The 26,456-nt window shown below is 41.9% G+C and overlaps 1 protein-coding gene across 1 annotated transcript in view; it reads left to right on the top strand.

The window, feature by feature from the left end:
* Nucleotides 1-26,456, top strand: part of UST (uronyl 2-sulfotransferase) — a 113,019-nt gene that overhangs the window by 9,825 nt on the left and 76,738 nt on the right. The window contains exons 2-3 of the mRNA XM_085859653.1: nt 14,539-14,703; nt 14,926-14,969. Coding sequence (XP_085715779.1) covers nt 14,539-14,703; nt 14,926-14,969 — 209 coding nt within the window. The remainder of the gene's footprint in view (nt 1-14,538; nt 14,704-14,925; nt 14,970-26,456) is intronic.

The following is a 26,456-nucleotide window of genomic DNA, read 5'->3' on the forward strand; positions in this document are numbered from 1 at the left end:
CAAAAGTTACTTGTAAGGTACAAATCGAATATAAGGTATAAGTCGAAACACGTCAAGGTAATGGTTAGCGTCAGTGTTCCAGACTCCATGGTTTTCTTTTTTTGTTTGTTTTTTTGCTTCGGTATGACGGTGATGTTGACACTTCGATTTGTAGTGCAGTTATAATATAATATAACTAAAAGGCTGCCTCTCAACGATTTAAATCATAACCGCACTAGAAATCGAAGTGTCAACATCACCGTCATACCGAAGCAAAAAAACAAACAAAAAAAACAGGGAGTCTGGAACACTGACGCTAACCATTACCTTGAGTGTTTCGACTTATGAGCATCTTACAAGTAACTTTTGTCGATGTGTGCCAACGTTCGCATATCATGCGTACAACTTATTTCCATCGCAAGCGGAACGTGTGTCATACGGCAAGTACGTCGGAAAATGTTTAACACGTTTATAATTACAAGACGTACTCCACTTACTACGACGTATGATAGCGTACTTTAGCGTTCTATTCACGAACACCAAACTTACCCATACCGTATTCGACGTGCGCCGGCGTTTTAGACGCATTTTTCTGAAGTCGGCATACACAGGCAAGATCGCCAAGGTTTGACTGCGATGTTGATACTTCCATTTCTCCGGCGGTTATGATTTGAATCATTGTGCGGCAGCCTTTTAATAGGCTATGTCACGTCATCGTCGGTGATACGTGCAGTGCGCTATACATACGTTAGACTATCGTTGGGCGTAGGTTGTGAACGCCGACAACAGGCTAAGCATTCGTTGGTATAAGTTATCTATAAGACAACGAAACGTTCTGTGTCCGTTACTAATATGTTATGCATACAACCAGCCCGTTATGAATACGTCCGAATCTTAAAAAAAAACATCAAAAGTTCAACGTAAGCCAGCGTTTTACATACATTTTGATACGTTGCCATTGCTGGCTAAAACGTTAAGGTGTGACTGGGCCTTTACAATGGGGATCGGTGCCTTAGTTACCGTGGCGTAGGAGTGGCAATGGTCAATGGCAGCGAATGTCATGTCAAGCAAAGACAGGCAGGTAAACTTAATTTTGATTTTAATTAACTCTGTGTGTAAGTATCACAGCAGTTGTTACTTCAATGCAAGCGATAGTTCGTGGAATGCATGTGAACATTCCGTACGGGCACGCACCACTTCCGGATAGTGATGACTTACTGTATTCTAATAATTTCTCGATTTCTTATCTGCATTTATAGATAAACACAATGCCCCAATCCAGTCGTCGTTTACGAGAGCGAAGGAACGGCCTGTGTGGTTGTATGAAAGTTTTTTTTGGGGGGGGAGGGGGGGGTTTGCACGTACGGGCACGCACGTACGGGCACGTGAGAGTGAAGGAACGGCCTGTGTGGTTGTTGTTTCTGGCTCGTGGTTTGAAAGTTTTTATTTTTTGGGTTTGCATGTACGGGCACGCGAGAGCGAAGGAACGGCCTGTGTGGTTGTTTCTGGCTCACGGTTTGAAATTCTTTTTTTATTTTATTTTATTAATTTTTTGTTTTGCACATATGGGCACGTACGGGCACGCATGTATGGGTGCGCACGTACGGCCACGCACATACGGGCACGCGAGAGCAAAGGAACAGCCTGTGTGGTTGTTGGTTCTGGCTCGCGGTTTGAAAGATGTTTTTTTTGTTGTTTTTTTTTGCACGTACGGCCACGCGCGTCCGGGCACGCGCGTACGGGCACATACTAGTATATATGAATGGTCTACTCGAGGCTCATGGGTGATTTGAAGGAAAAAGGGCAGCAGGTTTACAAACTACCAAAGGGTATGAGGGGGTGGACGTATGCAAGGAAGAAAAGCACAAAAAACAAATGACAATGGCCTTGGAAAGAGGAGAACATGGGAAAGAATCAGCATTGTGACAAGATATCATGGATGGGCACATGAAGTTGACACAATGGGCAGCCACAATGGACAAAGGTAGCAACACAGTGGACATTGGTTAGCTGGACAATGGACAAAGATTAGCAAAGGTTGTCACAATGAACAAAGGTTGGCATCACAAGCGTGTGTACAAGATATCATTGGTTTGGTGAGCAGATAAGATTAGCACAATGGGCATTGGTGAGCAAAATGAGCAGCCCATTCGAAAGACTGAAGTGAGAAGGCCAAGGCAACACATCACCGAAACAATTCCACAATCGGGACAATAAGAGGGCAAATTAATGCAGGTAACCAACCAGCCTGGACTTTGGGAGGGTGAAAATGTGTGGGTTTCTTGAGGAATGCGTGTGATCTTGTGTGGCTTGAGGACAACAGAGTTAGGAAAGGGCAGGAGGAACAAGAGAGATGTAAGCTTGTACAAAATAGGGAGACGAACAACTTGCCACTGCTGGGAGAGTGACAGTCCTTGAGAATACACCTCCTGCTTTGAGATAACAATGGTGCGGAAGGGCATTTTTGACTGCCTCAAAAGAATCAAGGTGGGAATGAGGAGCACCAGCCCTAGGTGGGGAGCAATACTCCATGGAGCTCCATATGAATGTGTAAAACCATCATAAACTCATTGTGGCTCAGGAATGTCTTCGCTCTATAGTAAGCCTGGTGTTGGCTTAGTGGTTAGGGTGGCTGGCTTGGTATCTTAGGGTCCTTGGTATCATTATTCAAGTGCCATTGTCTGCAGAATTAACACCAGGTGGGGTTGACTTAGCCTATCATCCTTCCAAGGTCAGTGAAATGAGTACCAGTGTACTGGTATAGGGGCACAGCATCAGTGCCATAGTTGTGTCCCAACAAAATGATAGCTACCAGGCTGCCAAACTGCCATATGCAAGAAGAAGAAGAAGAAGAAGAAGAAGAAGAAGAAGAAGAAGAAGAAGAAGCTCTATATAAACAAGCCAGATGGTGACTAGCCTTTCATGCTTGTTTGGTGATATGACCCTACCATGAAAGGTTATGTCAGATAGTGAAATTACATGCAGTAAAATGGCATAGTAACAACACGACATTGAGGTATTTTAGCCCCTCCCACCTGTGCAGTGGCAGATGGGGTTTTGCAATCCTTCTGTGTGTCCAGGCCATAACCTTTTTACCATTGGAGCTTTTGTTGGCAAATTTTCAACAAACCTTTATGATGAGAATACTTTATGAGCAGAAGCACCTGGCGTTGCCCAGAAAAATTAAATACATACTCACTCGACACCTGAACACAGAGGTGTTTTCATAAACCTGTGTAAAGCGATCTTCTTAATAGCATGTTCACGTGTAAACACTAGCATAATTAAATTTGTGTTGTTGACAACAAATCACGATACATAACCTCAACATACGATCTTCACAATACATGTTACTCAATTGCTCCTGGGGGGTGGGGGGGGAGATGCAGGGAGTGTATTCGCACAATATCTCATCAAGGCATGAAGGCCAATCATCTGATTATTATTTTTATTATTTTTTTTAAATCCATAAATAGCCCTCGGCCTTCCTCTGGATGAAAGAAGAAGCTCTGCAAAGTTTGGTTGCACTGGTTCTTGCAGGGGCCGAATGTATAAATGAATAAACAAACAAACTTTCTTCTATAAATATATTAAATGGGGGAAATAATAAAAGATTTGGTCAAAATGTGAATGGCCAAAGTCAAAGCAAGTAAAAAAAACATCCTGTAAGCAGGCTGAATTTATTCGCCCTTATTCACCCTGCCGCAACACAACATCGAGCGTGAGACGCCCTGTTTTTTAATCACTTCAGTGTTTCCTCATTTGATTGAGCTTCGGTGTGTCTGTCCGGGCCATAACATTGTTACCAATTGAGCTTTTGTCATCAAATCTTCAACAAACCTTTATTATGAGAATATGGAGGACAGAAATTAATAAAGTGTTATTAAAAAAAATTTTAACTGTCCTTTTCGCCAAGTTTAGATGGAGTACAAAGCGGATGCAGATGGATTTTGCATTATGAGTTGCTTTATAGTTATTTTTTAAATGCTCCCAATGAGCCTGCCAAGGTTTCAGAAGTTGTTTTTGAGTATCTACATCTTGAGGTTCTTTGATGAATGACAAAGCCTTGGTTGCCAGAAAATGAAAGCCAGGTTGCCTCGAAGGACCGTAGCTCATACAGTAAAGCTGTATTGCACGGTACTGTAAACTTTTCTCAGAAGTAGGAAAGAACTGAAAGAATTGGTGAAAGTGTTTTTGTTTTTGGAAAGCACTTTTCAACACTATTCTTTTTTGTGACTTCTGGGCCTGCCTGGGAATTTTGTTGTGCAGACTTTCAGAGAATGCTTCGAGCTGCTCACGTTTCAGCATGTAATGCTACAACACCTGTAAAGAGAGGCAGTGAGGTACAGAAATGGGCTATTGTTGTCAATGAAGGCAAAAAATAAAAATACCCACTCCATCATAAGATGGGGACCAACGAATTTCCATTTCACAAGGCACTGTGCTTTGGTCAAAAGGAATAATGGTGAAGAATAGGGTAATTACCTCTGGCACCGAAGGTGGACGGAGGATACATGTATTCACCTCTGTTTGTTACTTGCAAAAACGAAGATTTTTCAAGTAAATTCGTCAGTCGATTTTGTTATTCTATTGTGTGGTCGCTGGAGTACCGTTATTCTCAGGTTTTCCGTCTGTCTGTATGTATGTAATGGACAGCTCTGGAGGCCAGAGGAGTCAACCGATTTTGATGAAACTTGACCGGTAGGTTCATACCAGGATCTAGTTGTATGCTTTTGAGCACCGTTGCTATGGACGCCACCGTTGCTCAGCAACGGACTTTGAAATTTTTGAAAAAACCCGAAAAATATTTATATATATATATTATTTTTTTTTTGAAAATCAAAAATCGGCTTCCGCGCTTTTATACGCACTATAATCAACCTCTTTGTCAAAAAATTTCGGCCCGATCCGTCAAAAACTGTATGACTAGTATGCAATTAAGTAGCGACCACCCATTTCGCTTACCGGCTTGTCTGTCTGTCTGTCTGTCTGTCTGTCTGTCTGTTTGTCTGTCTGTCGACTACAAGTCACAATTTTAAACCGATCTTCACGAAACTTCACCACATGGTAGAATTTGTCAGAAGGAAGAAGCCTATTGTTTTTGAGGACAAAAGGTCAAAAGGTCAACATAGGCCAAAGGTCAACAACTTCGGTGAGATTTCTAAAATCCTCCATTTTCATCTGATTGACTTGAAATTTGAAGAAGATTTCTATTTATGGTCACTGAATTCAACTCGCCAATTATTTTTGAGGTCAACATCGACCAAAAAGTTGATATAGGCCCAAGATCAACAACTAAGTTGGTATTTCTAAAATCCTCAATTTTCATCCGATTGACTTGAAATGTGAAGAGGATTTATATTTCTGGTCACTGAATTCAACTCGTCAATTATTTTTGAGGTCAACATAGGCCAAAGGTCAACAACTTCGGTAAGATTTCGAAATTCCTCAATTTTCATCCGATTGACTTGAAATTTGAAGAGGATATATATTTCATGTCACTGAATTCAACCACCAATTATTTTTGAGGTCAACATAGATCAAAATGTCAACATAGACCGATTTCTATAATTGTCAATTTTCATCCGATTCACTTGAAATTTGAAGAGGAGTTGCATATTTGGTCATTGAATTCAACCACCAATTCTTTTTGAGGTCAACATAGACCGATTTCTAAAATTGTCAATTTTCATCCGATTCACTTGAAATTTGAAGAGGAGTTGCATATTTAGTCATTGAATTCAACCACCAATTCTTTTTGAGGTCAAATTTGTTTGATGGATTTTGCAAGTACTGTGCTTTGCAGACATCTTCTTGTTTGTTTTGTTTGCCTGTGACCAGGACATCTCAACGCTTTGGACAGATTTGAACGAAACTTGATGGAGAGGTTGGATGTGTGACTCGGACAAATTTATTTGATTTTGGAGAGGATCCGCATCCCGATTCAGATACTGCAATTATTTGAAGTGATTCTTCACAATTGAAAGACAGGACCAAAAACGATATATATCATGATGTCTCAAAAAGTTGTGGACGGATTTGGATGAAATGTTGTGGGCTGGTTGGGTGTGTGACCAGGAGGAATTGATTCTATTTTCGTGAGGATCTGGATGCTAGGATTTTTAAAGTGGTTTGACGATTGAAAGGTAGGGCCAAAAACTACTGTATATATAAAATAATATTTCCATTGTTGTGGACGTGTTGTGACAAAACTTGGTGGATGAGTGGGTAGGTGACAAGAACAAGTTGATTCGATTTTCGTTTGTGACAAGGACAAATGGTCTGGATGCAGATCCAGCCTATCAGTGGGACACAAAATGTAAACTGCTCAGCTTTGTGAAGGTATGCACTCCACCAAGTGCCATCATCATCATAAATGTGACTATAACTATTGAGTGGTAGGACTGCTTTGCTATATAGCACTGTCAACTATGATCCATCTGTTCCTGGGTTAAATTACCAGCAGAACTAATCTTAATACAACTGCTGTTGTAAATCCAAGTATTCATGAAGAGGGTTTACTGGCCAATCTGTTTATCATGTAGACCTGATGATCCCATGGCATGTTTCTCAAAAACTAAGCCTGCTTGATCTCTAAGTTATCCTGCCAGAAACTTTAAGCTGGTATCACAGTTGAATTTCTAACTACCGTATACTAGCGGTGCCTACCTGTTGCTTCATAGAAGGGTTTCATCATAAGACAGCATGTTGCACTTCAAAAACATGTTATTTGTTTATCTGTTAGTCACAATGAGGATGTACCAGGAAGTGAAACACCTGAAAAAAGGACATTGTATAATACCTAGTTGTTGTTGGTGCTGCTGTTATCATGGCTTTGGTGGTGGTTGTTGTTACTTGTGTGATCCTTTCGTTAAATATTATATATTTTTCTATTGTTTTGAGAAATATTACGAAATATATTTTTGTGTGCTCCTTCCATGTCTGTCATGCTTTATTCTAAAGAGTTCCTGCTGTTATACCGTTGGAACCGCTACATTAAAGCTCCAAGTCTTGCTTCTTCCTCTTTCCTCCAAAGAAAGACGGGCTTTTGGAACAGGCATCTTTATGAATAAACAGACACAAATTTTTGCTCAAGGTAAGTCGATTATTAGCTTTCCAACGGTACCATTTTTATTATTGTATGACAACAGGAACCCTTTCAAATAAAGCGTGACACACACACACACACACTTCTCTTTTTAGATATAGAAGATGTACAGAATTAGCATAGAGTTGGCAATGTCTTAGTCTCTACCTAAGGTTCAATAGACGATGAGTTTTGATTACCTTATTTGGTGTGGTGTCCCGTCCCATTCCCCCGTCCTGTCCCCCACCCAATCACAGTGGGTGAAGCTAAGATCGTCAGTTCAAGCATATACTGTGTTTACCCAACTCCTCTTGTATCTTGTAATTAATGTTAAAGTACGTCTTCTAATGTACTCAGACATTCATTGACTCAATTGGAATGATGACCTAACAGAAAGCCCTTCAATAAATTGCCTCCACCACCAAATACTCCTGAGTGTCAACATATTGAAAACCATGAAAGAGCTCCACAGGGTCAGCATTCCTGAACTGCAATGGCTCTGACAGGAAGATTGGATGGTTTTGCAGATTGGTGCATTAACACAGCTTGAAAAAAAATAAGGAGGGAGGGACAGACAAGAGTAATGGATGGAATGACCACAATGAGGGATAATGTAGGTGTGGAAGTGAAAGGGGGTGATGAGAAAGCAGAATAGGTGAAAATGCAATGTAGGCTTTTTTGTAGATTGTACACAATTGTGGCAAACATGCAACACCGTCCTTGTATTGGTAAACAGAGAGAGAAAGAGAAAGAGAGAGAACCGTCTGAGGGTTAGGCAAGGACTTAGGTAGGTATGGAGAAGCAAATGGAATGTGAGGAATGGCACAAAGGGGGTGGGTATAGAAACTTGCAAAGGAAGCTGTCTGGGTGCTTGAGAGAAAACCGGGCATGCCAGATTCCACAAATGTACAAATTGCTTTTGCTTTATTTTCTAGTGCCGAGGTTGTGCACGCGTACGTGCAAATCAGTCAGCTCACAAGTTTACAGTATGAGGTCGGCCATCTTCTGGAATCGACCGACGAGCTGCCTTTCCCAAAAGAGGAACATTTATTCATGAGCCACTTATTTTAATCGCCTGATCCTGGATGGCCTCACCTGTCCATTGCATGGCATTGCAAGGTAATTGAGGTGCAGATAAGCCATTTTGCCATTCAAGTCTGTGCCGTAATCAACATTCCTTCTCTTTGTGGAACATACAGTTGGATCTTCAACATCCACAACCTAAATGCACACAGGGCAGCCAGATTTACGGATCAGGACATCGTGCTCCAAAATTCAGTGCATCCCCACTGGCACTGCTTCTGAAAGGTTTTTGTTTCTTTCAAAGTGAGATCTGATCCAGATGACAGAGATAAATAACAAAGCATTCTACGAATGAGAAACTCTCACTTGTACAAGACATGCCAAAAGGAAAAGTAGAGGCGTATAATCGAAAGAAAAAAAAATCAAATTATTGCAAGGAAATTAAATTATTGCACTATTGTGCATCGAGCTGTCTTATGAGGCCACAGTCTAATGCTATTTCTCACAAGAACTCGTAGAAGAACGAGGTGTTGAATATGAAAATATATGTTTAAAATATATGAAAATATGTTTAACCCAGATTTTGTGATCTTCCTTGCACAGTCAAAAATATCAGGCTAGTGGATACTTACTAGCATGATCCACATATAGATTACGGATGAATCTGTCAATCAGCTGCTTCCATCATGTCCTGTACAAGCTGCTTCTACCATCCCCTTCCCTTTGCCCCCAATTCTTCAGACTTCATTTTCCTTTTCTCCCCCCACACCTCTCTTTCTCCGATGCCCTCATGCTACCTTCCTTGTTAATTTCATTTTCTCAAATCACAGCTTTCCCACACATTTGTAAGATGTGGATGGACTATCAGCAATAGCTGAAGGACTTTGGGTGGTGTTGCCTTTTCATGGGTACCATAGTATTTTATTGCACATCCCAAGGTGTCTGGATGGGGAATCATGAGGGAAGAGATGGAGATGCAAACTATACTGTCGCGTCAGACAGTTCCGTTAACATTGATCATCTGTGCCGGAGGTATAAGACCCCCACAAAGGACCGAAACGGTGTTTAAGTTTACTGCGTTAGATGTAACAATTACTATGCCCCAAGGATCACCCAAACATTGCCGAACCTGATGGTAAAACACACGAGAGGCAAAAAGGTGGGAAGACGGTCCTTTAAATATAAAATGGTTTGGTATAATGGAATAGAGGGATGAGGGTAGACAAGACAATCAATAAATAATGGCATAGATCTAGTGGTTGACATACATGGCTCGGGATGAAAGGAACATGCCATCTTATGTACAAGTGATGTATAAATACAACCCCCCTAATGACACCGATAATACCAGGACTTGAACACGAAACAATGGGGCAGGCGAGGACTTGAGGCAGGCACGAAGCTGGTGGTGTCCATGTCGCTGGTGTGGCACAGAGCGATGAGGAACACAGGGCTGGTGGGGTACAGAGTGACAAGGAACGATGAGGTGGAGGCTTCCAACTGACATTCTCTGAGCAGTCACGGCCCTCAACTCTGGGGACGCCTTTGTGGGTGGCGGATCCTGTCATTGACCACTGTTTCTGTGGGTGTGCCATCTTCCGGGGCGGCCACAATAAAAAGTCTTCCGGCCCTCTCCAGAGCTCTTCAGATGACCTCGCCGCCATGGCTTGCAGTGGGCTGGCCAAACAGTCCGTGTTGTTATTCCATGAAAGCACACAGCACTTTTTGGTGCCTTTAAAATGCCCAAGTCCTCACCCGGCCTCGCCTTAAAACAGGAGATTTTACACAACAATCTTAACCTACCTGCTTTGCAATGGATGCTCACCGCCTCCTCAGTTCACATTTAACAAGACGACTTACTCTGACAAGTTCCCTGTTACAAGAGTAAATCTAACTTATGTGATCACATGGTCCCTAGTGTTCTAAACCCCCCTTCTCCCCCGCCCTTCCCCCCCTCCCTCTTTTTAGGTCATCTCTTCGAGCATGACCTAATAATATGTCCTTCGATCCGTCCGTCCGTCCGTTCACAATGAAGTTGAAGGGGGAGATCTGGTCATTAGTGATCCTGATAGAGGTCGATGAGACGTACTTTCAAGGTCGTCAAAGTCAAGGTCACGAGGCCTTTGAAGTTGCAAAAATGACGATTGTCAAAATCTATCTCCTCCTACATTTCTCAAGCGATCTTGAATTTGATTGTGGCGTATGAATGTATGGGACAATATCTAAATTTGGTCGGGACGGATTTTCGAATTTCGCTTTCGTTTTCGCGTCACGTGACTTCAAAGTTTGCAAAAACTGCCCTACCTTCAGGAGGCTATATATTCTCTACTGGGCATGTTAAAAGTTAGTGAATGGTGTCATTGCATAGCAGCTGACCTTGTATATTTATACATTTTCTGCCAAAGGTGCAAAAGTTTCAAAACCCAAAATGTAAACGTCGGCATTTATTTTCAAAATATAATTTTGTGCGCGCGTGCGCCAAAATGCCAAGCCATCTTTAACCAAACTGCGCAGTTCAAGCTGCGCAGTCGAGCTGCACAGTAGAACTGCGCAGTAGTCTTCGGTCAAAACTGAACATTGAGAACCTGTGGTATTATAGAGATGACCGTTACCACCACACGGAGGTAAATGTTTATATAACAATATGTTATGATATGAAGGAAGCAAGATACTGCTCACTTGCAGAAGTTAAGGTTGATTATAATATGTCTGCAATTATTCATAAAGCATTCCCTCAAGTTTATACAGAAGATATTTTTAGTAAGAGTTGGAGCTCGGTTCCTCGGTTAATGCAAAGCAGACTGGAATGAAAACTGCGTTACAAGCAGGAGTTTATTCAGTGAAAGCAACACCCAGTTGAATAAAGCACTAAGTACGGCAATCTAGATATAGTTACATATCTGGTGTGCATCAGTTTCTGAGGTTTAAAAAATCCTCAAGTGTCTGCCATGTACAACAGCAAGCCTTTAGGGCTGGTAACTTAACAAACCAAATGCAAGGCCACCCACGAGAAAGCCAATTCAGGATAGCTTTTGGCCACAGCCAAGCCAATATTCTTTAAGATGAGACACCACGTCAAGTCTCGACAGCATAATGGTTGGAGAATCTCCTCCGAGTGTGGGAAGTTGGTGGTTTGAACCCAACCGAGTCATACCAAAGATCAAAGATGCTCAGCATTTAAAAAGGATAAAGCACAGACAAACAGCTATAGGTTGGCAACCATTGCCCATGCTTGATGAGCCTAATGGCCTCCTCCTGTGTTGCAGTGCCTTGTAAGGGAACTCTGATCATTTGTAAGTCGATTCCATTTTGGAGATTAAAAGCATCGACTTGGAGGATTGACATGTTCAGCCGATTTGCCCAGTTGCCCAGGTAGATGCAATATTTATTTGGGAATGCGCAGATTTCCCATGTGCAGCAAGATCACATTCACAGCAAGTGCAGAACCACAGGTTGGTGAGTGAAGGGGTGAGATTAATGGTTTTGTCATCACTTCTTGGGTTGAGGGCGAGACGGTGTGCAGGATCAGAGGTTGAACATGCAAATGGGTTACTGTGATCAAAACCATTGTTAACCCGAATGAAAATGAAAATCCTTATCACACACCACAGAAGTAGTCTTCATTAAAAAGTGCAAAGTACACTCTTATTCACAAAATCCTTCCCAATGTTAAGGCGACTGATGAGGAAACAATGACCATTTGTTGTTAGGTCTCTTCTATTTTGTACCGTCACCCGACCACACAAAAGAAAGAGGGTTACAAAGATGGCCTCTTGGTTACACAGGCCTCAAACTCGCGAGCCAGATTACAGTTTCCATGAACACAGGGTATCGATACTCAAGCAAATGTTTTTAACAATTATTTCTTACATTAACAAATATGGCAGGAAGGTTGTTCTTAAAATAACTAACAAAACAGGGAGATGTACTCGGCTCTGTCTGTCTGTCCGTCCGTCCGTCACGCTGTCTGTCTGTCCGTCTGTTACGCTATCTCCTCCTAAACGGTTGTGCAGAAATTCACCAAACCTGGTAGTTATGATCACTACGTGGCAAGAAGATGCGAGAGCGGTAACATTTTTGGCCCCGCCCCCTTGGGGTGGGGTCAACAGGTCAAATATCAAAAAATGCAATTACAGTCACATTTTAAAACATTTTTTATGAAACTTTGTACATGCGCTCAATATTGGGGGACGCATGAAATGTGGAACGATTTTTTTTTTGATTTGATTCTCGGGTCATGCCCCCAGGGAATGGGACTTACGGTCACAGGGGTCAAAACGGGAAGAAAATTTTTTTACTCAGAATTTGATATTGGGTCAATCCCGGTGGAGCTTTATGCTATCTTTCAACTTTGCTTGAGGTGGGAAGCGTGTGGGTTTGCGTTGGCATGCCATCAACTTGGCTCAAGTAGTCTGTTTTTTTTCACCATATGCTAAATATGGTGGTATGTAATATGCTGGGGTCACTGGACGGCCGTATTCGCAGGGAAGTTCAGAAACAAAATGACCCAATTGCCTCGACTTCCACCACAGGCCCGGCTCCAAGTTACATCACAAAAACATCTCTTGTGCCGAAAAAAAAAAACATCTTTATCTCTTGTGCCGAATTCCAGCTGCCAAAATATCTTTATCAGAAATATCTCGTTCTGATGATGCAGTCATGTGAAGGATTGGGCAGAGTAAGCACAACTTATTTTCTTCAAGCCTTACCTTTACATCCCTTACAAACAAAATTTCTCACGAGATCTGATGAGGTTCACGTGGAATCAACATTTTAATGGACATGCAGTTTGACATTATGGCAAAGTTGGTTTCCTTATGACCTACTCATTCTCCCATTTGTTTATTGGGTAGTCGATCTAGTCGAAAAAAAAAAAAATTTTTGACATTTGTTCTACCCTTATTATCAGTATTTAAAATGCCGATTTCAGTTAATACAATGGCGATTTCGATGAAACTTGGTTGGTAGGTTCATACCATGACCTAGTTGTGTGCAAATGAGAACCGTTGCTATGGACACCACTGTTGCCTAGCAAAGGGACTGAATTTTTTGAAAAATCATAAAAAAAATTATTTTTTCGAAAATCAAAAATCGGGCCACGAGCGACTGTTGGCAGTACATTCAGCCATATTGTCAAAAAATTCCAGCCGGATCCTATGAAAATTGTCAGAGAAGATAGACGTTGAATGAACCCTGGTCGAAAACAATAAAAAAACGAAGTTCATTATATCTCAGAGACTATGAGTCAGATATACATGAAACTGGTATGGAAGGTTCATGGTATATCCTAGTTATGTGTGAGAAAGAACCATTGCTATGGACTCCTCCGTTGCCTAGCAACGGCCGAAAAACCTCTAAATGTGGGGGTATTTTAACGAAAAAACAATCTGCAGCATTAACCCTTAAAGCTCGAATCATGAATTTTCTTGTGCTTAATCATCAGGTCATTCCCCATCAAACGGGCTCATCGCATCAGGTTCTATTGGGTAGTCGACTACCCATGTCCGCCTACCGGCTTGTTTAATTACCGATTGCTTCCCTCAACATTAACAAGTTCTCTCCTCTCCTCTCCTCTCCTCTCCTCCTCTCTCTTCTCCCTTTCTTTCTTCCCCTCACCATAAGCCTGGTGTTAGTTTAGTGGCTAGGGTGGTTGACTTGAGATCCTAGGGTCCTGAGTTTGAGGTTGAGTTTGAGGTTGAGTGTTAATTCAACATTAACAGTTGAGTTTGAGTCCTGTTAACGTTGAATTAACACCATGTGGGGTTGACTCAGCCTGTCATCCTTCCGAGGTTGGTGAAATGAGCACCAGTGTACTGGTAATAGGGGCACTGCATCAGCAGTATAGCTGTGTCCCGAACCAATGATGCAATGAGCAACCACAAGGCTGCACACGAGAGTGTGTGTGTGTTCCCCTCACCAATTCTTCTTTCAAGTGTCCCTCTACCCCTGCTGCTGGTGCATTTTCCCCCACTCTCCACTGTTCATTATGTTCTGTTCTGTGTTCTCGCTCTTCCATGAGCCTAGACTTTGTATTACAAAATAAATGCAGTGTAAAACAACTACAGATAATAATGTTCATTGACAACAACAGGCATACAATGTCTGTCATCACAGGAAATACTGGTTCTGCTGTAAATCAAGAAGCCCGCGTTATCTCCCACCACCAGCCCACCTCATTTTCCACTTGATTTGCAACCTCTTTTCCAAGCCTCAACATCGATCAGTCAATAACAAGAATGTACTTCCCTTTATGATTGAACGCGACCACCAGGGTATTTTGAAGAAACACAAGGTCACGATTTGGACCCAAAGATGCTGACCATCTCTCCTTTCCTAATATGATCAGAGCGAAAGCTTTTTCCCCAAAGATATCATCTCTGCAGTATTTTAACATGCATTCCGGCATTGCCACATCGTCCCAAATTCTGATCCAGTCTGGCATGCATCAGTCTTTGCAGTTCTCAGGCCGCACACGAGCAGGTTAAAGAGGGGCCGGGAGGATCAGAGAAGTGAAAGGATTGTGTTTCTACAGCTGTGCGTCGCTCCATTCATCACCTCTTCCGTGCCCTTTGGGTTGCGGCCTGCTTTTATGCACACACAGCAGGCTTACAGTGGTAGGCAGAAATTAATGGGAATGGAAATGTATTTTATTTAATTATTCAGTTCATATCCTCTGTCTCTATCTCCCTTGTCTCTCAAAGTTGCAGTTTTCTCAAGCTTCGTGTTACCTCTCCGTTTCGAGCTGCAGAATTGCTAAAACGATGAAGTATTTGTCCATTGTTTTGTAGTCAATTTGTGAACTTTTTTTTCCTCCCTCTTCCTTTCCTTTTTTGCAGGAAAATTCTACAGTTCGGATTCTGCTTTCAGCCAGAACAACAAGGTATGCAGGAAGTTTAAGTGTCCAAGTATTCATGCATTCCCACTCTAGCTCAGCGAGTTGCCATGCTTCCACACCTGCTGGAAACTCCATCTGGCCTTACTTAGGGATGGCTGGACTCGGCCTGTACTTGAGCAATTCTCACAATTGATCACACCTACTTCAAAGGAGCTAACCTGAAAAAAATATATATAAAAAGAGAGAGAGAGAAAGACTGAAGAATTGCTGAATGTTTCAGTCATTCGGTTGCTTTTTGGGGAGGAAGTTGAAACATGAAAATGATCCCTATGATGTTGTTGTTGTTGTTGTTGTTGTTGTTACTGTTACTTTTTAGACAGTGATGTATGCTATATTTATTACATGGACAGCATTTGGTATAAAAGCTAGGCCTTTGGTTTCACAACACTTGATGTTGGCTTTGAAGAGGCAGCATACCAGCCTCTTCTTTCATGTGAAGACCACAAAATCATCCTTTGGCTAAAAGACCATCTGAATGTAGAACGACACAAAACAAAGATGAAAAGCCACATTCGAGAATGTGCCGGGCGGCCTGCGTACAATCTCATCGTGGAATTCGTTTGACGCTTTCATGCTCTGTATTATTGAAACGTTGTTCCGTGTTATTGTTGTACTGTACGTGAGAACTTCTGAAATTTCTCTCTCTCTTTATATTGTTTTTGGTTTCTATATCCAAATTTCCAAGGCTTGATTAATCACCTGAGCACAGGAAGCACACGATGAAATAAGATCACGTCTTGTACGGAAATTTCATGTCCTCCAGAGAACAAGCCTGGGGAAATTCTGTTTGATCTTTCTCCTGGGACAAAAAAAAAATCATCTGAAAACGTTCTCGAATTGATGAAGTGAACGGTGGAAGCCATGTGAGTCAAACACTCATCCTCTGGATTCTCGTCCTTCTCTTTTGTTCTGACTGCCTTACATTTGTCACCAGCGTTCCAAATCCTCATGGCTGCTTTCGAGTGAGTTTGCTAAAGCCGCATGCCACAACACTGTCATTCGCTGCACCTGCATGCCATCGGCCTCTTTCACAAAGCATCCTAAGAAAATGGTAGAGCACTGGCTGAAGACTGTGGGGTGGAGAAACGAAACACCAAAGTAGCCTCGAGGGTATCTGGCAAATACCGAAGACATCACTGCATAGGATGGTGTCAGTTGGTGAGATTGACAACATCTATGGTGTGGAGTGCCATCTAATTCTAGCAAGCATCAATTTTCAATCTTCATTTGTCACCTGATCCATGGTTTGTACAAACACGTCCAACTCCCTGCAGTTCCACAGACTTGCTGAGATTCTTAACCAGTCATTTGTGCATTCAGTAGATCCCATTGCCGTAAGAGCATGATGGAAAAATTAGAATTGGCTCACGAAACAAATTTCATTTCGAAGTCATAATGAAGAAAACATGCAAGCAGTCTCTGTCTCTGTCTCTGTCTCTGTCTCTGTCTCTGTCTCTGTCTCTGTCGTTCTCTGTCGTTCTCTGTCGTTCTCTCTCGTTCTCTCTCGTTCTCTCTCTCGTTCTCTCGTTCTCTCGTTCTCTCGTTCTCTCGTTCTCTCGTTCTCTCGTTCTCTCGTTCTCTCGTTCTCTCGTTCTCTCGTTCTCTCGTTCTCTCTCTCTCTCTCTCTCTCTCTCTCTCTCTCTCTCTCTCTCTCTCTCTCTCTCTCTCTCTCTCTCTCTCTCTCTCTCTCTCTCTCTCTCTCTCTCTCATCCTTTATTACCTCCACCACCGAAGGTGAAGGAGGTTATGTTTTCACCCCTTTGTTTGTTTGATTTTGGTGAAGATCCGGATCTGGATCCGACTACTCGAATTTTTTAAGTGATTCGTCACCATTGAGAGATTGGGCTCAACCGATATATAGCATGATATTTCAAAAAGTTGTGGACGGATTTGGATGAAACTTGATGGATGAATTGGGGTCGGGTAGGTAACAAGAACAAGCTGATTAGATTGTGGTTCAGGTTCAGATCCAGATCCGGCCTATCAGTGCGATACAAAACGTGAACTGCTCAGCCTGGTGGAGGTATGCGCTCTACCAAGTGCCATTCTAGTTCCTTCGTTGTTCTTTCTAAATTTCTTCTTTTCTGTTCCGTTCGATGGCAAAGAAAAACTGTCCTTATCCATATCTTCTCAAGGGGCTGACAGGATGGCCTCGTCCCAAGATGCCGACAGACATTCTAACTCATCTCATAGCTCTTTAGCCTGGGTTTGAATCCAGACTTAGCTACAAACTGTCATCCTGGTGTTTCACAGGCTGGATGATTCATCAATGCGTGCGCAGTCCCTCGGATGAACTTTAAGCCGGGCGTCCCGTCTGCTAGCATTAGTTGGTGGATGTTAAAGATCCCACAGTGTCCTTCACGAAGAGTTGGTGAACTATCTCTGGTATCCGGAACAAATTACAAATTCCTGCCATGATTAACTTCTGGAAAGGCAATTGCAAACAAACCACCCAGTATCACCTTTGCCAAGCAGCCAAGGACCTGCCTTCAGGGAGAGCACACAATCAATTAATCAATTAATCAATCTTCTCATGCTCTTTCTCTTTTTTTCACTCACAATTGTTACCTTCTCTAATCCTCTATCTCTTGAAGGTGTGCACATCTGGTGTGGATGGTGTGTGCCTCCATTTCTGTATTTCACTTTCTTTCTTCCACTTCTTTCGAATTTCTGCATTCTGTCACTACCGGTGTTTTCTTCCACTCACTCACTCACTCTGTCCACTTTAAATTAGGCACTGATAAGTGTGAACCTTGACTCGCACATGACAATTCATTTTGCCGCGGTTTTCAACGATACGCTGTCAGGTTAAATCAATCCTGGCTGATTCTATGTTTATTCTGACACGTTGGAAGAACGAAAATAAATCATTAAGTAATATAATCTCCATTTTGGGTGCAAAGAGAGGGACAGCTTGATTAGAAAACCGACATATTACCATTCACGCTCAATTGGCGCAGGTAGAGGGTGCCGCGCTCGATGGAAACAAAATGGCTTCAAATTGTGAGTTGTCACTACTCCTATAATCTAGGGACTACACATACCCCCCCCCCATATACACACATACACACACACACACACTTTTGGGGGAGGTAGACAGCATATCGATTGCCCCCCCCCCTCATTTTTGGTCGATTTTTCAGCATTTAAACGAGAGTGGCAATTTCTAAATGATTAAACATAATTGTGTTCCTCGATGCAAATCGGACTCAAGAGAATATATGAAATATGATAACTATCCGTGGAATAGAGGTGTCGAGTTCCGCATGCCATGCCCCGTTAGTACAAGCGGCAGCCGCAGTGGCAAGTTGACAACACTCGAGGGCTTGTCTAGTTATATCATAATCATCATCGTGATACTTAAATACCCAATTTGGTGTCTGTTTTTGGTCGATGTATTCGGTCGTTAGTTATCCAATCTCAACCAAACTTGCCAAGGGGACAAAGCATCCCTTATAACTCATAAGAAAAAGGTTGTAGCTACGTAGTCCCTCCCCCAGGAATTCCAAAGATGGAGTTGATGCACATTCTCTATGTATATGTGTCTCGATGTATATTCTCTATCTGTATTCTCTTTAAAAAATACTATGGCATGAAAATCAACCTGGTGAATACATATTGATGACCGTGTGTAAGATTATTCTTTGAACTAAACATGTTACCTTCATCAAATAAAGACTACTCTTAGCTACGGAGGGGTTAGCCTCTCACCTAACGCCATTTAATAGCAATATTAGCAACAATATGCAGTGTAAAGTGTTTATCACTGCTCACCTCCACTCATTCGTTCGTCTTTTTATCCACCTGTGGAACCAACATCCACATTCTCTTCAATCTCATCCCTTAGTCCCCTTTAAATCTTTAGAACCCTGAAGACCCTTATAGACAGACTCTTTGGACCCCTTCAAGCTCTAAGACCATTGAGATCCTTTAGACACCTAACACCCTTTGGACCTGGAGGCCGTTAGACCTGTTGGACCCCTTTAAACATGCACCATTGTGAAGGCAGGATTTGGAAATGACATTTCAGTTGATGCCCTTGCAGCATGCTCAGGTTGCACCATTCTAGCACCAAAGAACAAACACTGTGATGCCATCAATAACCAGATCATTGACAATATGGAGGGAGAAAAGAAGACATACGTCAGTGTAAATCAAGTTAAATCTGTTGACGGTGAAGAACAGCCCTGCTTCCCGACTCAATTCCGAGATTCCCTTGAAGGAAATGGTCTCCAGCCCCATATCCTCAAGTTGAAAATTGGAGCCATTGTGATGCTTCCACATAATCTCAACACAAAAGTTGGATTCCTGAATGATACTCGACTATGTCTTTTTAATATGTAAAACAACTTATTTGTCCTTGTATATAATGTCGAGGCTTGTATAAGAGCTAACACACAGAATGCATAACAAGGGGAGCAGGAGACAAGAGGGGCAGGAGAGGGAAGCACAAAACAGTGGGGAACAGAGACATGAAGAGTTCTGTGGAAGGGAGAGGGATGGGGTGGGGAACATGGGGTATACAAGAGGGACACTGCAGGGACTTTCAGGAAGGAAAGCAGGGGATTTTAAGGGGGTGGGTTTGGGGCGGATTAACGGGGGTAGAAAAGATTGTGGTTTTGTATGGGGGGAGGATAAGAGATAGTGGTGAACAGCTGTTTTGAAGACCTGGAGGGAAGAGTAGGATTGAAAAGCATGGGAGTTTGTTCCAAAAGCAAGAAAAAAGAGGAATGAAAATAAAGGTGAGCAGTGATTCTTGATTTTGGTAGTTTTACCATAATGGGGTTGCTGGTGGACCTTGAGCGCCCTGCAGAAATATGGACAGGACAGACAGAGCAGGGGGGCGAGGCCGGAGAGGAAACCGTAGAAGACAAAAAGACCACCGACCTGCTTGCGGTGAGAGAGTGAGAGACCCAAAGACTCAGCCTCATCGCGGCAGATACCAATGATCTTAAATGCCCGGGTTTCCACAGCGTGAAGCTGAGAAAGGTGAGAAGCGGGAGCACCAGCCCAGAGTGGAGAGCAATACTCCATCAATCTGCAGAAAAAAGCTTTGTATGTGGTCAGGATCTCAGGTGTGCTAAGGAAGTACTTTGCACGATGGAGGATGTTCAGACAGCGACTGGCTTTGGAAGCCAGTTTGGAGATGTGGCTTTCCCAGGAAAGTTCCTGGCAGATAATGAGGCCCAAAAGTTTGAATGAAAGAACTTCTTCAAGAGGATTTTTGACAAAGTAGATGGTTGGGGGGGGGGGGTTCCAGATGGTTCTTTTGGAGAGACATAGTGAGAGTGTGGGATTTTTCAAGATTGAAAGGCATGCTCCACATGTTTAACCAGCTTGTGATTTCATCCAGATCTGCAGAGAGTGAAGAGGCTGCTGCTTGCTGATCTGAGGGATGACAGAGGGTCCAGCAGATGGTGGAGTCATCATCAAAGAGATAAAGGGGATTTTCCAGAAAGTCAGAGAGATCATTGATGAAAACCAGAAAAAAACACAGGGGCAAGAACACTGCCTTGAGGAACTTCAGCCTGGAGAGGAAGAGGGAACGAGAGAACTCCATTAGGGGCCACACCTTGACTGCGACAAGAGAGAAAGTCTGCGAGCCAAGAGTGGAGATTGCCTTGGATACCATAAGAAGAGAGTTTGGGGAGCAGGATGGGGTGCTAGACCATATTGAAACCTCACGATACGTCTTGGGAGATGCTCTGATCTCATGTCTGGCATTAAGGACCTCCATCCATTGTTGGGAAAGGAGGAGCAGCATGTCCAGGGATGAGTGACCTGGTCTGAATCAAAATTGATGATCGGAAATCAAGTCTTTTGAGAAGAGGAAGGATTTAATGTTGGAAGTGATGATGGAGGACAGCAAGCTCTCCACCTTGTCAGAAGAAAAGGACACAGAGTCCAGGAACAGCTGGGTGTGACTGGGTAAGGTTGGTACAGAAAACGATGAGTTTGGGACACAAGATTTGGAAGCAAACACGGAGTTTAGGCATTTAGCCTTTCCATGAGCAAAAGTGCCCTGGAAAGAGAAAACTCTCTTAACTTACAAGTTATCACAGAACTATCTGCTGAAAAGATAATTTTATTGCTTAATATTGATCTCCAAACATCTTCAGCCCATTTGCCAAATAAAATAAGCTGACGTCAATTTCCAATTTTACCCGCATTCACCATCACCATTAGCAACAGTTCAAACCCGAGACAGTTGGTGTTTATCTTCCAGAACCAGTCTTTGCACATGCTCAGCTTTACCTGGCAATGTCAAGTGCAGTCGTTCGACACTTTCAAAATACCAGTGAAGCAGACAGCCAAACAGGGAATATGTCCAGGCCTAGATGGCACATACACCAGCAATGTTGGCTTCAGCGAGGTGCTGTAAAATATTGGAGTACTCTGGATCCAGTTCTTTGTAGAAATGGCAGAGAAAAGGGAAAGTTACAAGTATTTCAAGGATGATCATCTGAAAGCAGAAGATTCATACACACATTAACCATTGAGGTCAGATTCTATTTATCGAACAAGTAAGGCCCCAAAGAGGGATCTTTACCTGCCCGGAGGGCAGGCTCATTGGCTGCTAGGTGGTGACCTATTTATAAACAGCTATTTTAATAACAGTGTATGTGTCCAAAATTTAGGAGCATGTCTTGCAATCACCATTACCTTCATAATAGACAATTTTAAAAATACAAGACATTAATAATTATCAGATTTCTGACAAAATCTAAAATATTTGATTTCCGGTAGGTATATTAATTCCTTCTATTGAGCAGTATTTGGAAATACGAAAACAAAACATAAACTAGAACTGCCACTTTATAACTGCTGGCAGTGATGCCCAGGTACCGAGACGTCCGCCTTTGATACAACATGAGACTTAAATGACAGTCGCAAAGTTTCGCTTTGATAGGATAAGTGGTTCCAGAGAAAACATTATTTAATAGTGATACAAATACAGCCCTGCTTTGATACAGCGCGGGACTGACGAGTTACGAATCGGGTAGAACAAAGTGTTCAATCTATTTATTATGTATGCAGTTAGCCCTTTTTTGGGGGACATTGACGGTATCAATTGAATTGCTATTCCTGTACCCTCAAACGCATGCAGGTGCAGCCAAATGAGCCTTCTGGAAAAAAAACAAATTTAGAAGTTCTCAGATTCTAATAATTAAAGAATTCTGGCTGCCAAACCGTGTGGCTGATCAGGTTGAAATTTTAAACCTATGTTTCACATGTCGGATAGATAATAATTTTGAAGTTTCACATATATTGACACCGGTTCCAGAGTAAATATTACTTAATATTTCCCTTCAATTCAACATGGCTGCCAAACCATGGGGCCGATCGAGTTGAAATTTAAACCCTTCATTCCACATGACAGTTCCATCATAAAACTGTAGTTTCACATTTATTGATGCAGTAGTTCCAGAGTAAACATTAATATTTTCCCTTCAATCCAATATAGCTGCCAAACGATGTGTCGTACATCAAAAGGGGGAAGAACTTTTTGTTCATCATGGAGAGGCGATCATACTTGTGAAGTTTTGCCTCGATCTGTTCAGCCGTTTCAGAGAAGAAGACTTTTAAAGTTATGAATTTTCAATCCAATATGGCTGCCATACCATGTGACCTATTACAACATAAGTTTAAATTCTCCATCTAATGGGGAAGTGGATTATGCTTGTTAAGTTTCGTGTTGATCGGACAATGTGCGTTTTTCTATCCATCATGGCCTCCAAACCATGTGACTTGTGACATCATAATTTTAATGTTATATGCAGGCATGGGGGTAGATAATAGATGCCACGTTTCACTTCAATAGGTTATGTGGTTCCAGAGAAAACATTATTTAATATAATTCTTGAATCAAACATGGCTGCCAAACCATGTGACCTATCAATTAGAAATTAACAAACTTATATTCTATGCTCGTGTGCAATACGTATGTGAAGTTTCCCCTTGATCTGACCAGCCGTTCTGGAGAAGATGTTTGAAGGTTTGAGGGTAAATTCAATATGGCCGCCAAACCATGTGCCCTATCAATTAGAAATTAACAAACTTGTGAAAGGATGTCTTGGGAAAAGTGTATGTGAATTTTTGCCTCAATCTGTCCAGCCGTTCTGGAGAAGAAGATTTTAAAAATTTATTAATTTTCAATCCAAGATGGCTGATGAATCATGTGACCTATGACATCATAAATTTATATTCTGCATCCAATCGTATACTGAAACACGTGTGTGAAGTTTTGTGTTAATCGGATAAGGTGCGTTTTTCTCTCCAAGATGGCCGCCAAACCATGTGACGTGTGACGTCATAATTTTTACCGTATATGCAGGCATGGGCCTAGATTACAGTTGCCAAGTTTCACTTCGATAGGTTATGTGGTTCCAGGGAAAACATTATTTCATATAATTCTTGAATCCAACATGGCTGCCAAACCATGTAACCTATCAATTATTCATTAACAAACTTATATTCGCTACGCGTGTGCAATAGGTATGTGAAGTTTCCCCTTGATCTGACCAGCCGTTCTGGAGAAGAAGCCGTTTGAAGGTTTTAGGGTAAATTCAAGATGGCCACCAAACCATGTGACCTATCAATAAGAAATTAACAAACTTGTAAAAGGATGTTCTGGGGAATGTGAGTGTAAAGTTTTGCCTCAATCTGTTCAGCTGTTCTGGAGAAGAAAATGTTTTTAATTATTTTTTTCAAAACAAGATGGCTGCCGAACCAAGTCACCTATGACGTCAAAAAAATATATCTACGGTGAATTGTTGTGTGGATGAATCAATAAATTTTAGATTTTTCCCATACAGCATTCTACTTGACGAATTTTCACCGGCATACCGCTTCACCGATGACGTCACGAAAAATCACTCGTGTTCCCCATGGAGAGCTTATTAAAATGTATGAAGCAAAAACTTTTTCCATTGCACATTTCAGAGATACAGAGGTCCAAAGTTTATGGCGCCCATACCACGCGACCTATGACGTCATAATGATCAATTCAGTATGCTAGCAAAAAAGATACATACCATGGTGAAAATTTTGTGTCAATCGGACTTACCGTTCCTGAGAAAATGATTTTTAAAGCGAAAGAACCCGAAAATTGCCGGCGGAAAAAATAAATAATAAACAGAAGAAAAACAATAGGTTTCCCAGTCCATTTGACTGGGTACCCTAACGAGAAGAGCACTCAGAAGAGCGCATACCACCATCCTGTAATGCCTGATCCACGAGAACATATCTGGCCCAATACATTGTGCTGTATATCATTTTTAGCCTGATCTCTCAATGGTGAAGAATCACTTTAAAAATTCTAGTAGTCGAATCCGGATCCAGATCTTCACCAATATCGAATCAATTTGTCGTGGTCACACACCCAACCTGTCCACCAAATTTCATCCGAATCCGTCCACAACTTTTTGAGATATTGTGCTATATATTCGTTTAGCCCAATCTCTCAAGGGTGAAGAATCACTTTAAAAAATTATCAGATCCGGATCTGGATCTTCACCAAAATTGAACAATTTCTTCCTTGTCGTACACCCAACATACCCACCAAGTTTCATCCGAATCTGTTTAAAACTGTTTGAGATATCAGGCCGTTTTTGGACCGATCTCTCAATGGTGAAGAATCATTTTTTAAATTCTAGTAGTCCGATCCAGATCCGAATCTTCACCAAAATCTAATCAGTTCGGCCTTGTCACACACCGAACCTGTCCACAAAAGTTCATCCAAATCCGTCTTCAACTTTTTGAGATATCCTGCACACAAACAAACAAACAAGCAGTCGTAGACTGGTACTTACGAAATCGTCAACTTGACCTCTGACCTTGTCTAATAAAAGCTGTCTCGAGAGAAGGTAGCGATGCAAACCAGAAGTTTCTACGATTATTCTGTACCAAACCATCAAAAATCGAATGTTTGACCTCACTGTGACCTTGACCTTTGACCGATTTTGAACAAAATCTAATCAGCGCTAGCCATTACCCTCCTGAATCATGTGGTGTAATTTGACATTGGTGGCTTCTTCCGTTCTTGAGTTATCATGCCCACAAACAAACAAACAAACAAACAGACAGTCATAGACAGGAAATTACGAAATCGTCAACTTGACCTCTGACGTTGTCTAATAAAAGCTGTCTCGAGAGAAGGTAGCGACGCAAACCAGAAGTTTCTACAATGATTCTGTACCAAACCATCAAAAATCGAATGTTTTGGATGTTTGACCTCACTGTGACTTTGACCTTTAACCAATTTTGGCCAAAATCTAATCAGCACTAGCCACCAACCTCCTGAATCACGTGGCGTAATTTGACATTGGTAGCTTCTTCCGTTCTCGAGTTATCTGTACCAAACCATCAAAAATCGAATATTTGACCTCACCTGTGACCTTGACCTTTGACCGATTTTGACCAAAATCTAATCAGCACTAGCCATCACCCTCCTGAATCACGTGGTGTAATTTGACATAGGTAGCTTTTTCCGTTCTCGAGTTATCGTGCCCACAAACAAACAAACAAACAAACAAGCAGTCATAGACTGGTACTTACGAAATCGTCAACTTGACCTCTGACCTTGTCTAATAAAAGCTCTCTCTCGAGAAGGTAGCGATGCAAACCAGAAGTTTCTATGATAATTCTGCATCAAACCATCAAAAATCGTAATGTCAACCGAAGCAAAAATCTCCATTTCTCCACGCAATTATACCTTAACGTAACTCAACGACGCGTCTGCTCGAGCGCACTGCATCATGGGACGACCCGTGACGCGTCGAGTGAAATATTTTTTATACAATCTTAAAACGTCTCCAAAACATCCGATTTTTACCAGAATTTGTACAACCGAGTTTTAAGCGTCCAAAGCGATTGCAAAAACCGAAGACAAAATTAAAATCGAAGTTAAAACGAACTCGTAACGTCGAGCGAAGCAAAAATACTCCATTTCTCCACATGAATTTACGGAATTATGTTTGACCTCACTGTGACCTTGACCTTTGACCGATTTTGACCAAAATCTAATCAGCATTAGCCATCACCCTCCTGAATCACGTGGTCTAATTTGACATTGTTAGCTTCTTCTGTTCTCGAGTTATCGTGCCTACAAACAAACAAACAAACAAACAGAAATGGAAGGCATCAATATACTTACGAAATTGTCAACTTGACCTCTGACCTTGTCTTATACAAGCTGTCTCTGGAGAAGGGAGCAACGCAAACCAGAAGTTTCTACGATGATTCTGTACCAAACCATCAAAAATCGAATATTTTGGATGTTTGACCTCACTGTGACCTTGACCTTTGACCGATTTTGACCAAAATCTAATCAGCATTAGCCATCACCCTCCTGAATCACGTGGTCTAATTTGACATTGGTAGCTTCTTCTGTTCTCGAGTTATCATTTTTTGGATGTTTGACCTCACTGTGACCTTGACCTTTGACCGATTTTGACCAAAATCTAATCAGCT

Source organism: Eptatretus burgeri, chromosome 16 (assembly GCF_056783735.1).
Source record: "Eptatretus burgeri isolate ZD-2024b chromosome 16, Ebu_testis_v1, whole genome shotgun sequence".
Lineage (NCBI taxonomy): Eukaryota > Metazoa > Chordata > Myxini > Myxiniformes > Myxinidae > Eptatretus > Eptatretus burgeri.